The sequence below is a fragment of the Bidens hawaiensis genome, unplaced genomic scaffold, assembly GCF_021521415.1.
Source record: "Bidens hawaiensis isolate Kalapana, Puna unplaced genomic scaffold, B.hawaiensis_p1.1 tig00002236_1, whole genome shotgun sequence".
Taxonomy (NCBI): Eukaryota; Viridiplantae; Streptophyta; class Magnoliopsida; order Asterales; family Asteraceae; genus Bidens; species Bidens hawaiensis.
In genome coordinates, this window is record NW_027491119.1 from 2346719 (window position 1) to 2362089 (window position 15371).

Below are 15371 nucleotides of genomic sequence, written 5' to 3' on the forward strand. Positions count from 1 at the left end.
ATGTGTGTGTGTTTTGTGATTTGTTTTGTTTTGTTTGTTGATTTTAGTAAGGGTATATCGGCTTCAGCTAAGCCGTACAAGCGGAGTCCACCGAGCTGGTTGAAGATCTCATCTCAAGATGTAAGAATATTATTATTATTTTTAATTAACTATTTTATACTTGCATTTTATTTTGTTAATGTGTTTAGATTTCATATAGACATAGCTAGGGGTGCAAACGAGCTACTCGAGAGCGGCTTGTTAAAAAGCTCGATCGAGCCGGGCTTAATCGCCCGGTCCCGAGCTTCCCCTATCGAGCTCGAGCTGGTTCGGGAGCCTAAATGAGCCTGTCATTTATATAATATATTTAATAATTATTTATTAATATATATAATGTTATGAAAAAACTAAATAAAAATAATTAAATACTATATTTTATTTTATACATAAAATTATAATTAAAAAATATATAAAAATAATTATAATTATATAAGATATAATTAATAAATAGTAAACAGGCCGAGCCCGATCCGAGCTCGGGCTTGAAAATCTACTAATGAGCCGAGCTCGAGCTTCGAAAATTGAAAACAAACCGAGCTCGAGCTCTGTTTAAGTTAAACGAGCCGAACTCGGGCCTCGTCGAGCTCAGGCTCCGCTCAGCTCGTTTGCACCCCTAGACATAGCAATAGTGTGACAGGTTTTTTATTATTAATATTAATATGGTAACTTTAATTATTAAGGTCTAGGTTTAAAACAAAAATTAAAATTAGTATTTAGTTTGAACTTGGATTTAAAATGTATATGATTTGAGAGAATGTAAGTAGGGGTGCAAGTGAGTCGAGCTGCTTGAGCTCGGACCGATAAAAACTCGAAACAAGCTGGGTCTTTTCGAGCTCGGGCTTTGTATGTGAAGCTTGTTTAGGCTGACCAAGCGTTAACCTTAACGAGCATTTTTTTTTTCGAATTTTACCTGTTTTGGATTTTTATGCATTAATTTCACAATTCACACTGCATAGCCGAGCTTGAGTTGAGCTTAGGATCGGTTAAGGTTTTTGTCAAAATACAGAAATAGATAAAAACATATATAGTTAAAATAATAAATAATAAAAGAGCTGAGCTCGAGCTTAAGTCCCGAGCTACTTGAGCTAGAGTCTCTAATAAAGCTTGTTTAGTTATCGGTGTGCGAAGCTCGTTTTAGCTTGAAAGTCTTAAAAGAGCTTTGTGTATTTTTAAGTTTACATTTTCAACTGTTTTGGACTTTTATGCATTGATTTCACACAGCACCGTCGAGCTTGAACCGAGCTTAGACTTGTTTAAGGTTTTTGTCAAAATTTATACAAGTATTTAAAAACATATATAAATTAACTAATAAATTATAGACAATCCGAGCCTGATCCTTTTATAAACAACTCATGAGGTGAGTTTAAGTTATAGAAAAGTCCAAAATGAGCTCTTGGAAGTCAAATCGAGTCGAGCTCGGGCTCGGCTTGTTTACACACTTAAATATAAGTTTGTACTGTATATGAGTTTTTATAATTGATTAGACACATGGAAATCAATTGTTAAGAAGTGGCTGTTATAGTTTATTTTTTTCTTTTGTAAGTAGAATATTATATGCTTGTGTAATGATATGAATATTGGTTTAGATAATGTTAGTGCATCGCACATTTTGATGATTTCATTACTACTTCACTTTTTTTAAGCAAGCAAATCAAAAGTATCGACTTTAGTTGGCAATGGATAGCTTATTTTTAACTCTTTATATTATCAGGTTGAGGATAACATATGCAAGTTTGCCAAGAAGGGTCTTACACCGTCCCAAATTGGTGTTATTCTTCGTGATTCTCACGGGATTGCTCAGGTGAACAGTGTAACCGGAAGCAAGATTCTCCGCATATTGAAGGCACATGGTATGCATTTTTTTTATTATAAACCATCTTTCAAATAATGTAGCCTGTGTTTTTGAACGTATTTGTTATTGGTTTTAATGTTTTATAATATGATAACAGGGCTTGCTCCTGAAATTCCTGAGGATTTGTATCACCTAATTAAGAAAGCGGTTGCTATCCGGAAACACTTGGAGAGGAACAGGAAGGACAAGGATTCCAAATTCAGGCTAATTCTTGTTGAGAGCAGGATTCACCGTCTTGCTCGTTACTACAAGAAAACCAAGAAGCTGCCACCTGTCTGGAAATAGTATGTCTCGTCTTTTCCTCTTTAATTCTCTACTTTTTTTTTCATTTAATTGATTTAGTTGAATGGTTTGGTCATTATTTCATGTACTACGGGTCGAAACTGGTTGGTTATGATTGATATGAAGTAATGAAACACTAATGTTCAACCCTTTCTAGGTTTATTATAAATCAGTAGCGTGCTGTTAGTAACGTTATTTCTGTAATAATCTAAGCATTTGGGATAAAGAGATTTAGGAGGTTTAGTCTATCCTGTTTCATATGACATGTTATTTTGATAATTTTCATTTTTTGTCTTTCAAGGTTTGCCTTTTGTCGTTTTTTGGTGTTTGATTGCTAAGAAAATGCATTTTGTTATTTTACTTTTTAGAACATAGAAATATTGTTGTAATATTTGTACTTTGTAACTCATACAGGTCACCCTGTTTTTGCTGTGAGTCGACTACCGCCAGTACTCTCGTGGCCTAGATTCTTGTACAAGCTGGAACAAGAGTTTTTGTTTTTCAAGATGACATCTTTATTTTTTAGCATGGATTTTTTGATCTGTATGAATTGTTAAACTCATTACAAAGTATGTTTTCGGATCATTGTAGCTGCTAAGCTGGGTAAACTGGGCATGTCAGGCGGGTTTGGGTGATTAGCCAATGGCCATTATGGGTTTGGTAAGCAAAATCAGTTTTAAAAATTCTGCCATTTGGTGTTTTAAAAAGATCATCAAATAGGTTCCCTTTTTTCATGGTGGCCGTCCGTATACACGCTTATAATCTTACTCTTAAATCTACACCGACCTTGTTTATGGAACCTTGATGATTTTGACTGTAATTTGCTCAAATTAAAATCATATCAAGTCAAAAGACAAAAAGCCGAACCAACGACCTCTTTTCTTTCTGTTAGCTTAAAGCCTTAACCTTTGTCTTCGCCTTTCTGACCTTATGTTAGATGAAGCGTAATGGGCGTCAACCACCTTCATTCATCATGATGGGTACGCCACACATCATTACACTCCGAGCAAATGGGCCGCCACCTCCTCCTCGCCATTCCAAGCAAATCCCCCCTTTCCAAAATGTATAGTTTAAGGTTTTGTTAATTAACTATCATTGTTTACGTGACAGTGACAATACTTTTAGTTAACTAGTCCCATCACTACACTTGGTCTTATGTTATTAACGGTTCTAATTTTAATTCATTTTGTTATTTTTTTTACAACGTACAAGTCCGTGAAGCAGGGGTGTTCGAAAAACCGAATTCGTTTTATTCGAAATTTCAGATTCAGATTGATTATGAAAATTTATGGACATTCGGATTATCCAATATTTAACCATCTAACTTTGCCGTTGCGTTGTCGTCGCTATCCACCAAATGACTTGTATAAAACACAAATGAAAGTTTTTTTTTCTATAAAAATATAAAAGAATATTATTTGTGGGAATTATAGCCATGACCTTTTTTCCAATAGGTTAGAACATTTTCAATTCAACTAAAGAGTATTTTGTAACCTTTTGTGTTAAAACAAAATTATATATAAAATATAAATTTTATTTTTTAACAATTATGCGCCTCTCTTGAGAGCGGATCTGGGTTGTCGCCCTTCTCGCCCTCCCCTTGAACCGAGCTTGCCGACGGTATTGAGCATCCAACTTGAATCACTGAACATGTATGCATCTGGTACTTTGTTAGATTTGTTTTTTTGGGACGATTTTTTTAGAATTTCGGATATTCGTTTTAGTTATTTTTGAAATATACAAGGGTGTAGTTTTGCAAATTCATAATACTTGAATGACCACATAATAAACACTAGCTTTTAGATTTTAGACCACCGGCAGTGTTGCAAAAATCCCGACTAGGCATCGATTAATCCCCAATTAATCGCTAGTTCTCACTTCACTGATTAATTTTGAGCTAGTCGGCCAATTAATCGGTCAACTGTCATATCCGGCTAAAATCGGCTGTTTCTAGCAAGATTCCGACCAAAATTAGCGGTTTCCTTTGAGATTACGACCAAAATCATCGGTTTCTAGCGAGCTTCCAGCAAAAACTAGCGATTTTCGGTGAGATTCCAGCCAATTTCCAGACAAAGTATGTTTGTGTACGTATAAAACTGAAAATTACATATAAAAATGTGAGCGTGTATATATAAAACTGAAAAATATACCATCTGATCCGATTAATCGCTATTTCCCACCCAACCGTCCGACTATTTACTAGTAGGGCTGTTCATGAGTCGAGCCAGGGCGGTTTTGAGCTCGGGCTCGAAATTAAACGAGGCAACTTAGCTAGGCTCTAGCTCGATTTTGAAGTTAAACGAGCTTAAGATCGAGCCAACAAGCCGAGCCTGAGTCGATTTTGGCTCGGTAACAAAAAAGATCCAAATCAGCTCAGGATGTTTCAAAACAAACTCTTATAGCTAATATTATTCGAGCTTTTATCGAACGAACCACAGTCGTACCCCAAGCTTCGAGACTCAAAGCTTTTTGAACAGCGCTGCCTACTAGCATTTTTAGATTTTTACAACACTGACCACCGGCATTGCATAATCAACCACCGCTACTGCGGCTGAGTTATCCACAGCAAGCGGCGGAGTCCGGACAAAAAACCGATGCTGGCAACCCTAGCTGGCGGCACGTTACGCTGCTTACGTGTTTCTTCAACCTCACTACCATTTATAATATCCTCTTCTTGTTATTATTATCCTCCAGTCCTCAAATTCTATGCCCTAACCCTAACCATCATGGATTCAATTAACAACGGCATCAATACTCACAGAAGCAATTCGTTCTCTACGGCTTCCGATCGATCTTCTAGAAGGTAATTAATTAATTAATTAATTAATTAACTCTTTACACCGTCAATTTCCTATATTATTAGCATCAGTATCAATATCTACATCATTTTAGCTTACACAGAGATCGAGCTCAGCTTGTGAGTAGTTTTTCAAGCTCGAGCTCGGCTCAGAATGGGCTCGCTTACTATTTATTAATAATTAATAATAGTTAATATTTATACATTTATAATAGTGTGTGTGTATTTCAATTATAATTTTATATATAATATATATTATTTAGTTATTTTTTATAACATTATGTGTATTAATTAATAATTATTTAATACACACATGTGTATTATATAAAAAGTATATAAAGAATAGGCTTGTTTAGGCTCACGAGCCGGCTCGAGGTCGATAATTGAAGCTTGGGCTCGGGCTTGTTTAAGCACCGTTCGATCAAGCTTTTTCATAAGCCGATCTCAAGTAGCTCGTCTAAGTGAAGCTTGGGCTCGGCTCGGCTCATTTGTACTCATATTTGAAATCACTTAACAGCTGATGAGTATGACACCTTGTTGTTGGAAATGGCCCAATGGGATGGCACATCTCCGCTAGAATGATTATTAACCTATAGGATAAACAATCATAGTTCAGATGATCAATCATCAATTCATCTCCTTAAATTCTAGCCACTCTGATATACTCTTTTCATCATCGCTGCTTCGTTCTGATACAATAATTGTTTTGTTCGTACAAAACTACCAGCGATCCTTACTTCTGGTTCGCGCAACAGCCACACAACTGTCCTCGGTCGTTTGGTTCTGGTTCAAGGTAAAAATCTTGAATATTAACACTATGATTAGAGCGAATTAATCTGAATCTGAAACTTAAGACTAGGGGTATATTGGTACGATGATATTGGGTTACACATTGGGAAGAAGACAATAAGCGAACTGTATAAATAAGTATTTTATTTTGGTTTTAATCACATCCAGTGTTTTGCCTTACTATTATATATACAAATTTAAAGCAAAACCAATAAGGTAAAAATAAATCCATTAAAAACCCTGATCAGGTAACGTTCATGATGATCGGCATCAAAGACGATTCCTGTTTGAGTTAATTTCATGCCTAACCAGTTGGTAACCGGTAATCACTATATTAAAGTGTGTGCAACATATGGTTTAAATGAGAAAGAAAGGCAATATCAAACAAACTTGGTGCTAACATTAGATGCAGAATGATTACATATATACATTGTTGGCGACAGTTAGAAGGAACAGAATATAGCCATTGTAAACGGTAAATAACGACCCAAAGAACAGCCACTAACCAACAATATTAACTACTGAATTGTCGTCCTATTTAGAGTAATATATATACAATCTGATAAGTAATAAATGCTAATCAATATGATTGCCTGCTGGAGAACTGAAATTGATATTAACAATTATTCCATCTGCACCAACATGCTAATAAATGCTAATCAACATGATTGCCTGCTGGAGAACTGAAATTGATATTAACAATTATTCCATCTGCACCAACATGCTGAAAAATTTTAATTCCATTAAAGTTTTTGATTGAAACAAAAGTGAATTAAGAAATCTGTTGTGGAGATGTGTACTCAGTTGTCTCATTGCCATTTGTAGTGGACTAGTGGAGATGAGTTCTTACTCATCTCTTAGTCTGACAAAAACCTTACATTCTCTTACAACCCCATAGATTATAAAAAGCCCACAGCCATTTGCATTGGCGGTTACCCCCATTGTATTAGAAAAAAACTCAGCCCCCTTGTGATTTAAGATCCATGTTTAGCACCATTCTTTCAACAACATTCACAACCACATATTCACTATTTTCATTTATAACTGTTACAAGTTGATTTATTTGTGGCAGTGGTGGAGGAAGAGAATCAACAATGAAAGCAGGTCGTGGCAGGTCAAGAGGGCGAGGCGGAGGTGGTAGTGGACAAGATAGAATTGATGCTCTTGGAAGACTCTTGTAAGTACTATGCATTTTGTTACAATTTCATTTTTGCACTTATCATGATACAAATTACAAACATTGCAAATGATATAAACTCATTTGGCTACATTTTCAGGACTCGTGTTTTGAGACACATGGCTCCTCAACTGAACTTAAATATGAGGAGCGATGGGTTCGTCAAGGTTCAAGATCTTTTGAATCTAAACATGAAAACATTTGCCAATGTTACAATAAGCTCTCATACGGTTGATGATGTTAAGGAGGTTCGTTTGTTATTAGCTATTTTTATTCGTACAAGTGTTTTAGTTCCAAAGATAAGAAAGCAACCTAAATTCTTTTGATATTGTTTTGGTTTAATATATTTTAGGCTGCCAGAAGGGATAATAAGCAACGGTTTAGCTTGCTTGAAGAAAATGGGGAGCTTTTGATTCGTGCAAACCAAGGTCATACAGTAACGGTAATCCTTTTATAATGCGATTAGCTTTTGAATAGTTATATATAACTTTTTTACAGACTTTCAAAATTAGATCTTTCTGTTTGGTCGACAGTTGGTTGAAACGGAAAGTTTACTTAAGCCGATTCTTTCAGCTGAAGAATTTCCTGGTAATAACGCGCTAGTTAACACATTACAATTTCCTTTCAAGTCATGTATCACATGTGTCTTTTATTGATCTTTTGTGTTTTTAATGTGCAGTTTGCGTTCACGGAACCTACAAAAAGAACTTAAAATCCATCTTGGAGAGTGGTCTCAAACGCATGCAAAGGCTACATATCCATTTTGCTTGCGGGCTCCCAACCGATGGTGAAGTAGTTAGTGGTAATATTCACTTCTCTCGTACATTTATACGATCCGTAAGCTAAGATAATTTTTGGTTATAAATTTTTCAAACGTCAAAACTTGTTATTGCTTCAGGTATGAGGAGAGATGTCAATATCTTGATCTTTCTTGATGTTAAAAAAGCGCTTGAAGGTAAAATTACCCATATACCCCTGTCGTCTACTGTTAACAAGGATTCATGGACATTCATATGGTTGTTTTGTAGGGGGGATGAAGCTTTACATATCAGACAACAAGGTGATTTTAACAGAAGGTTTTGATGGTGATGTTCCTGTTGAGTATTTTGAGAGGATAGAATCTTGGCCTGATAGGAAGCTTGTAAATTTGGATCAAAACCTTTAGTCACAAAAGTATGAAATGAGATGCATGTAATTTCTATTTTAAAAAGGCACATCTTTTTAGTGTATGTGAAATCTTTTTATTATTACAATCAACTTCATGTGCAGGTGATTTTGTTTTTGTACCCTTATTCACTAGTTCATCAATTTACAAAGAAATTGTGGTTATAGACCGAGGTGAAAAAAAACACCGGTTCTGGACCTGACTGGGTGTACCCGAATTGGAACCGGCCTCGGGATGACCCAGCCTGAATGATTAATGTTTCCTGACTCCTAAAACCCAAATCCAAGATATTATAAAATTCTTTAAACCATAATCTAAAAAGTTTTACGTGTAATCAAGGTAATAAATGTGCAAGCTTTTTTTTTTTTTTTTGTCAGATCTTGTTTTGCTTTATTAATTTTTATAGAAAATTTATGATCGTATTGGGCATTATCACAAAAAAAAAAGAAAAAAAAGAGAGGCAATTAGAGGTTATGTTAGTTAACTCAATTTAGCTACAAAATATATTTGTAAATCCAAACTCCATTGTATTGGTTTCTTAGGTTCAACGGGTCGTGCATAGTAAATTTTCGGTTTAGTAATGTTTCGGCCTCTAAGAACCGAACCTTTGTTTTTAGTAGGATTGGGTTAGCTATCCAAAAGGAGGCTACGGCCAGTGGCGAATCTTGAACACATAATATGGGTGGGTCGGAGGATCTTAAACAATAATTTGGTTGGGCCGGAGTCAATTCAATACTTAGAATTACTAATTTTTTAATTTTTTTTTTGGTTGGGCCGTGGCCTGGTTTGGCCCACACACAGATATGCCAGTGACTGCAGGCGCTTTATTGTAAGAACCAAAGCTTGTCGCCTGCTTACCTGTCTCTTTATTGTAATTGTTTGGATGTTTTTAATTAATTTCCTAATGATAAACTAAAAAGAGAATGTGGTATTGGTTCAAAAAAAATTATTTCAACTATGTTTTTTTAGCAGTTAGCATACTCATTCTATTGGATAGTAAGTTTTCACTTTGTTCGTAGTCTAGTTGTATATTTTTCGTAATTTAGAAATAACACTGCAAGTTAGACGTTAGACTTCAAATAGGCTTATTTTGTTTTAAAGATTATAATAGGTTTTATGCTTATGCAAACGGTATAATTTCACTAATTTTGGGGGTGGGGTGTTTCGGGTTTCGTTAGTTCTGCAACTTATGTTAGCCATGTGTTAACAGTATTTCAAGTATCGAGTTTTGGGTCTATACTAATTTTTGTTTCTTAGTTTAAATATGCCATGCAAATGACTGTATTGATTACTTTAAAAGTAGTCAAAGGGTGGGCGAGGTTTGATAAATGATAGACGTTAGTAAAATTGGTATAAAGTTTGCTTCTTTCGGTTTTGATAACAATTCTCGGAAGTTGGATATATTTTATAACAGTTTCTGATTATTTGTTCTCTAAAACAGACCGTTTTCACCTGAACCAAATTGAACATGTTTAAATTTGCCCCTTTTTCCCAATTATTAAGCTCAAATTATGAATCTTGGAGTTTGAAGATGTTGAAATCTCGTAGGTTAACACAGGGCTTGAGATTGACATCACTTAAGTTAGCCTTGCTGCTTATTCTGTATAACCAACTTCTTGTTTAAAACATAGAACGATATGTAATGTTTTCTTTTAGTTACGATTTCGGTAAACAGTCCGTGAACTGGGAAGTTCATTTATGTTCGCCCATTTAACAAATGAACGACCATAAAGAAGGAATGTCGTTTGATTAATTAAATGAACGAACACGGAATTGAGGCCATGTTCGTTCAATTGTCTTTGTGAACGTTCGATAAGGTGTTCATTTACGTTCGTGTATGCCCATTTATGTTCGTTAATGTTTTTTTTGTTAAAGGTGTTTTTATAACTTTTCTAATCTTATCATATAGATTTAAGCAAGATTATTAACTATAAAGTAAAAATATATATAAGTGCCATGTAATTAACTTATATGTAAATTAACATATGAAAAACATGAACAAAGGCGTTGTTCGGTTTGGTTTGGTTCATTTACACCCCTGCATGTAAGTGACTCTAATGATTTTTGCAAAAGCAGTCAAAGGGTGGGTGAGGGTTGATAAACGATAGTTTTTAGTAAAATTGGTATAAAGTTTGCTTCTTTTGGTTTTGATAACAATTCTTGGATGCTGGATAAATTTTATAACAATTTCTGATTATTTTTTAATTTTTTTTTTTAAAACGGCCCATTTTGCCAGGTCTAAAACTAATTGTCAAACCATCTGCCCACATGTATATTTAGCTTAATGGATAATAGATAATAATATGATGTATAAACCCTTTGTTCCTACAGACAAGGATCTTCAGGGATGAGAGTGTGTTTTGGATGGCGACAGTTTCTTTTGTTCGTGATGCTCGTCTTCTTTTTATCCCATCTTCTCTCAGGTAATTAATATTTTGATTTTTTTTTTCATATCCTTTTGCATATTTTATTGATAAATAACATTACCGATTTGTTGTCTCAGTTTTGGAGTTGCATCACGACTCGGCTAGTTCACACAAAACCAAATCCAAGAAATTTAATCATCTCGTTTTTGGACCCGGTGCCGGTGAAGGTTTGCCAAATCGTTTACAATGCAAAGGTATTTATTTCATTTATTCATCACCAAGGGCATTTTAGTAATTTTACGCAACTCGCTTATATTTGTATTTTATATATTATACCATTTGTTGCAGGTAATAATGCTCTTAACAAGGCCCGCATATCAGCTTCCTCTAATGTTTCAAATGGTGGTGACGGCGTTAGTTTTGTAACCGTTTTCACGGTTTATAACTCAACTGTTGGTGGAACGTTAAGCGAGTCAACTACTGTCGGGGGAGTATCGTACAACAAGGTTGACCGGTCAATGGCTATTTTGAACACATTCATAAATTTTATACAGGTACATCTTAAACACATATTTTAAAGCTATAAAAATCATGTTTTTATATCATTATATGATTTTTAAGTTATATTTTGCAGTTAATGATGCCTCAAAGTGACACGATTATCCTCACCGATCCGGTATCCAGCCTTCCGTTAAAGAGAAATGGGGTGACGATTTTTCCCGTTCAAGGTGAATATTCACGAGACAAGTTGATGCTTCAAAGAATCAGGTCCTACATTGTAAGAGCACACTGCATTATCCCGAGTAATTTCATAAAAGACCAAAATACCCTTAACATAGTTTTTAATAATTTTTGCAGGCTTTTTTAGAGTTAAAGCTTAAAGAGCAGTTACGAAAACCGGGAAAAAGAATTAATAATATTATCTTCACCGACTCTGACATCGCGGTAGTTGGTGACGTTGGCGAAATATTTAGCAAATATGGAGATTTTGACGTGGCGCTCACTTTTCGTAACAATAAACAGCAGCCGTTAAATTCAGGGTTTATTGCGGTCAGGGGTACTCCTGATGGGATTTTAAGGTATGTTTGACTTTGACCAATATTAATGTTTGACTTTGACCAATGATGATAGTCATTCTTCAACAATGGCAGAGGAAAGATTTTCTTGGAGGAAGTTTTGAAAGTTTATAGTTCAAAGTACATGGAAGCTTCACGAATGCTTGGCGATCAACTTGCAATTGCTTCGGTTGTGAAGTTATATACTTCACTTGACGCAAAAGCATTTGGTGCACGCCAACCGTTTCTTGAAGATATTAATGGTGCATCCGTGCTCTTTTTGCCTTGTGCGGTTTACAACTGGACCCCACCCGAAGGCGCAGGTCAGTTTCATGGCATGCCTTTAGATGTCAAGGTAAACAAACACACTAAACTTCTTCTTCTTATTATTATTATTATAAAGTTAATAAGTTATTGATTTTACAGGTGGTTCATTTTAAGGGGTCGAGAAAACGACTTATGCTCGAGGCTTGGAATTTCTTGCAGTCTTCGTCTTCTAATGATTTATCGGATATGTTATGTCTTGTATTACGTAGCGGGCGGACAAAGTATGATTTTTGATGGAAAACATTAACAATCTAGGATTGATTGATTATAGGAATTGCTTTGTGCTATTTAAGTTTGATTTGGTTCATTTTTTAGATTTGTGTACTAATTGTGTTTTATTAAAGTTATATAGGTGTTATCAGTGTTGCAAAAATCCTGACTAGGCGTCGATTAATACTCGGTTAATCGGTCATTTAATTGGTTAATGGTCAAATCCGGCCAAAACCGGCTGTTTCCGGTGATATTCCGACAAGAATCTGCGGTTATTGGCGAGATTCCGACCAAAATATACGGTTATCAACGAGATTTCAACTAAAATCAGCATTTTCCAACGAGATTCTATAAAAAAACTGGTGGTTTTCCTAGCGAGATTTCAGTCAATTTCCGACCAAAATGTGTTTATTTATGTATAAAACTAAAAATTACATATAAAATGTGTGTCGTTACATAAAATTGAAAATTATACATTAAAGTCCGATCCGATTAATCCCGATTAATTGCTAGTCCCCACTTCACAGCCCGACTAGCGACTAACGATTTTTACAACACTGGGGTAGCGTTTGGTATGCATGAATGATAGGGGGAATGAAATGATTCATTACGTAGGAATGAAAAAAGTGGTGTTTGGTTGCTCAATGGAATGGAATCATCCATTACACATGAAATCCCATTTCATCAAAACCATTCTTTCCTACCGCCTTCTTTTTTTTCATTCCATTCCTCCATCCTACTTTCTTAACAGCACCATCACCACCTAACAATAACTACCACTACCATCGCCATCATCGACACCTTACTGCCACCATCACCACCACCACTGCCTCCGCCACCACCACCTTACCACCGTCGCAACCACCACCACCGCCGTCGCCACCATTGTCGCTGAAACCACCGAAAACATTGCCACCGCCGCCACCTGACCATCACCACCACCCTACCATCGCTATCACTATCAATGCTACCACCGCTTGACCACCGCCACCCCCACCCCCACTTCCACCGCCGCCACTCCCACCACCATTTTCATCGCGGGAGCTAACACCACCACCATCGCCATTGCGATTTTTTTTTGTAAAAAAAATTATTTTGAGATAGGAGTGTTTTTATTATTTTTATTTTAATCATACAATTTTTTTAGGATACCAAACAACATAAAGTAATAATTTATTTCATTCTCATAGGTTAACCAAACAAGACAAAGGAATCAATTTCATTCTCTTGTCCATTCCATTCCTTCTTCCATTCCATTCCCCCCTTCATTTAATTACCTCCAATCAAACATACCCTGGTGTTATTTCTTTATCTTGAAGATTTGAGAGTAAGTGCTGTTTAAAATCTATTGTATGAAACATAAATATCGAAAATTTTTGGGAATAAAATAATAACAAACGCACCGGGTAAGATCTTTTCGTCATATGGTACGGTCTATGAAGGTAGATTTATGCAAACTTTTACTTTATCGCGAGAGATAGTGAGGCGGCCTTAAACCGTAACAATAATGTGAGATTATTTATAGAGAGAGAACAAATCATATTTTAGTTTGAACTTTTTTAAAAATATATATTTAGTCACGTGTTAAGATTTAGTCTATTCTTTACACATGTATTAATTTTATTTAGCGTTACCTGATTGCTTGATTTCAATATATCTATTTTTCAATAACTAAAAGTGAATTTCTATTTTTGGAAAAAATTCCAAGTTTTCCATTTCATTAAGGCATTACAATTAGTCGTAAGTTTGTAACTTTTACAAAACTAATGCCATATATTATGTTCTATTTATTCAAATTCCATAAAATGATACAACCCCACAAAATCAATATCAATACCAAATCAAACAAAATAAAGTCAATTCCACAACAATAAACCTAACAAAAAAGGCTGCAAATACTTCATTTTCACCTCAATAACATGATCATTTGTAAGCAACAATTAACAAACACCAACATCCTAACACAATCATATGCAATTCAAAACCAACAAAAATCCGACTAAAAGAAAAACCAATTTTGTGCAACAATCCATCAATGATTCAATGATCACTTCTCTTACTTGACCCATAGTAACTCACATACCATCTAACAAACTTCTTCAACCCGGTTTGAAGATCCGTATTAGGCTTATACCCGAACTCCCGCTTCGCAAAACTAATATTCGCGTGTGTAAACGGCACATCCCCGTTTCGCGGCAACTTCATCACCATCCGCCTCGCTTTCACTTTCAACAACCTCTCCAAAATCCCCACCAGCTCGGATACCGGAACGGGTGACGTGTTCCCCAAATTAAACACCCGTAACTGTGCGGGCCCACGCTTCTTCCCCCCACTACCCGTACTCTTCTCTGCGGTATCCAACGCGCCCAAACACCCGGTCACAATATCATCGATATACGTAAAATCCCGCGCCACCGTCCCGTGATTCGCCGCTTCAAAAATCGGTATCGGCTTCCCGCTCAAAATATCCCTAGTGAAAAAAAAATACGCCATGTCGGGCCGGCCCCACGGCCCGTAAACCGTGAAAAACCGCAACCCGGTTAGCGATAACCCGTATATATGATTATAAGTATGTGCGATCTCCTCGCCCGCCTTTTTTGTTGCAGCGTATAAACTCGCGGGTTGGTCGGTTCGATCCTTTTCCGAAAAGGGTACTTTCGTGTTTAGCCCGTAGACCGAACTCGACGAGGCCCACACTATCGCGGGCTGCGGGTTCGCGTTCTTACAAACCTCGAGTAAGTTCACGAACCCGGCTATGTTACTATGGACATACGAACCCGGGTTCACCATCGCGTAGCGCACCCCGGCTTGAGCCGCTAAATGCACCATGTGCGTAAACGATACTAACTCGAATAATTTGCGTAACAAAACGTCGTCGTTTATGTCACCTTCGACAATAAACACACCACTTCTTTCTAGCAGCGCTTGACGAGACCTCTTTAGCGACGGTTCATAATAGTCGTTAAAATTATCAACACCCAAAACCCCATCGCCACGTCGTTTCAACGCCACGCTGACGTGGCACCCCACGAACCCGGCTGCCCCGGTGACCAACACCGAAAACCCATTTCGGGTTCGGATCCGGGCGGACGATTTGACCCGTTTTTCCCATGTGGGTCCGCCCCAAGACCGGGTTTTTAACGATCTACGCGAAAGATCCGATGACGGGTTCGAGGATGGATATGATGACGTGGCGGATGGGGGTTTGAAGAAGAAGATCAAGATTAATCCGAAGAACATGAAGGCCCAGAATGTAAGCTTTGCGAAATGCCATTTGAATCTATTATGATTATTATGTAATGATGACGTCAT

The 15371-nt window shown here is 36.5% G+C and overlaps 2 protein-coding genes and 2 pseudogenes across 3 annotated transcripts; 3 read left to right on the plus strand and 1 right to left on the minus strand.

Moving 5' to 3' along the window:
* On the plus strand, window positions 1-2654 carry LOC143611171 (small ribosomal subunit protein uS15-like; annotated as a pseudogene). Its single transcript, XR_013149724.1, has 4 exons — window positions 1-120; window positions 1751-1889; window positions 1989-2179; window positions 2610-2654. The product of XR_013149724.1 is annotated as a small ribosomal subunit protein uS15-like (transcript).
* Window positions 2655-4743: 2089 nt separating this feature from the next.
* LOC143612277 (uncharacterized) lies at window positions 4744-8183 on the plus strand. The gene is made up of 8 exons (XM_077086302.1): window positions 4744-4976; window positions 6832-6936; window positions 7037-7184; window positions 7289-7378; window positions 7470-7524; window positions 7616-7738; window positions 7835-7891; window positions 7965-8183. The coding sequence occupies exons 1-8, from the start codon at window positions 4768-4770 to the stop codon at window positions 8099-8101; spliced, it is 924 nt and encodes a 307-aa protein (XP_076942417.1). The 5' UTR covers window positions 4744-4767; the 3' UTR covers window positions 8102-8183.
* Window positions 8184-10436: 2253 nt separating this feature from the next.
* LOC143612285 (uncharacterized) lies at window positions 10437-12110 on the plus strand. Its single transcript, XM_077086313.1, has 7 exons — window positions 10437-10524; window positions 10605-10721; window positions 10816-11021; window positions 11102-11245; window positions 11326-11546; window positions 11619-11877; window positions 11949-12110. The coding sequence occupies exons 1-7, from the start codon at window positions 10449-10451 to the stop codon at window positions 12081-12083; spliced, it is 1158 nt and encodes a 385-aa protein (XP_076942428.1). The 5' UTR covers window positions 10437-10448; the 3' UTR covers window positions 12084-12110.
* Window positions 12111-13982: 1872 nt separating this feature from the next.
* Window positions 13983-15371, minus strand: LOC143611184 (UDP-glucuronate 4-epimerase 2 pseudogene; annotated as a pseudogene).

Bases quoted from the DNA above. Each gene is read 5' to 3' on its own strand.
- LOC143612277 (XM_077086302.1), top strand. From the start codon at position 4,768: ATGCTGGCAACCCTAGCTGGCGGCACGTTACGCTGCTTACGTGTTTCT. The intron at 7,185-7,288 runs GTTCGTTTGTTA...AATATATTTTAG, and splicing joins CGGTTGATGATGTTAAGGAG to GCTGCCAGAAGGGATAATAA. The intron at 7,379-7,469 runs GTAATCCTTTTA...TTTGGTCGACAG, and splicing joins ACCAAGGTCATACAGTAACG to TTGGTTGAAACGGAAAGTTT.
- LOC143612285 (XM_077086313.1), top strand. From the start codon at position 10,449: ATGAGAGTGTGTTTTGGATGGCGACAGTTTCTTTTGTTCGTGATGCTC. The intron at 11,022-11,101 runs GTACATCTTAAA...TATATTTTGCAG, and splicing joins CATTCATAAATTTTATACAG to TTAATGATGCCTCAAAGTGA. The intron at 11,547-11,618 runs GTATGTTTGACT...CAACAATGGCAG, and splicing joins ACTCCTGATGGGATTTTAAG to AGGAAAGATTTTCTTGGAGG.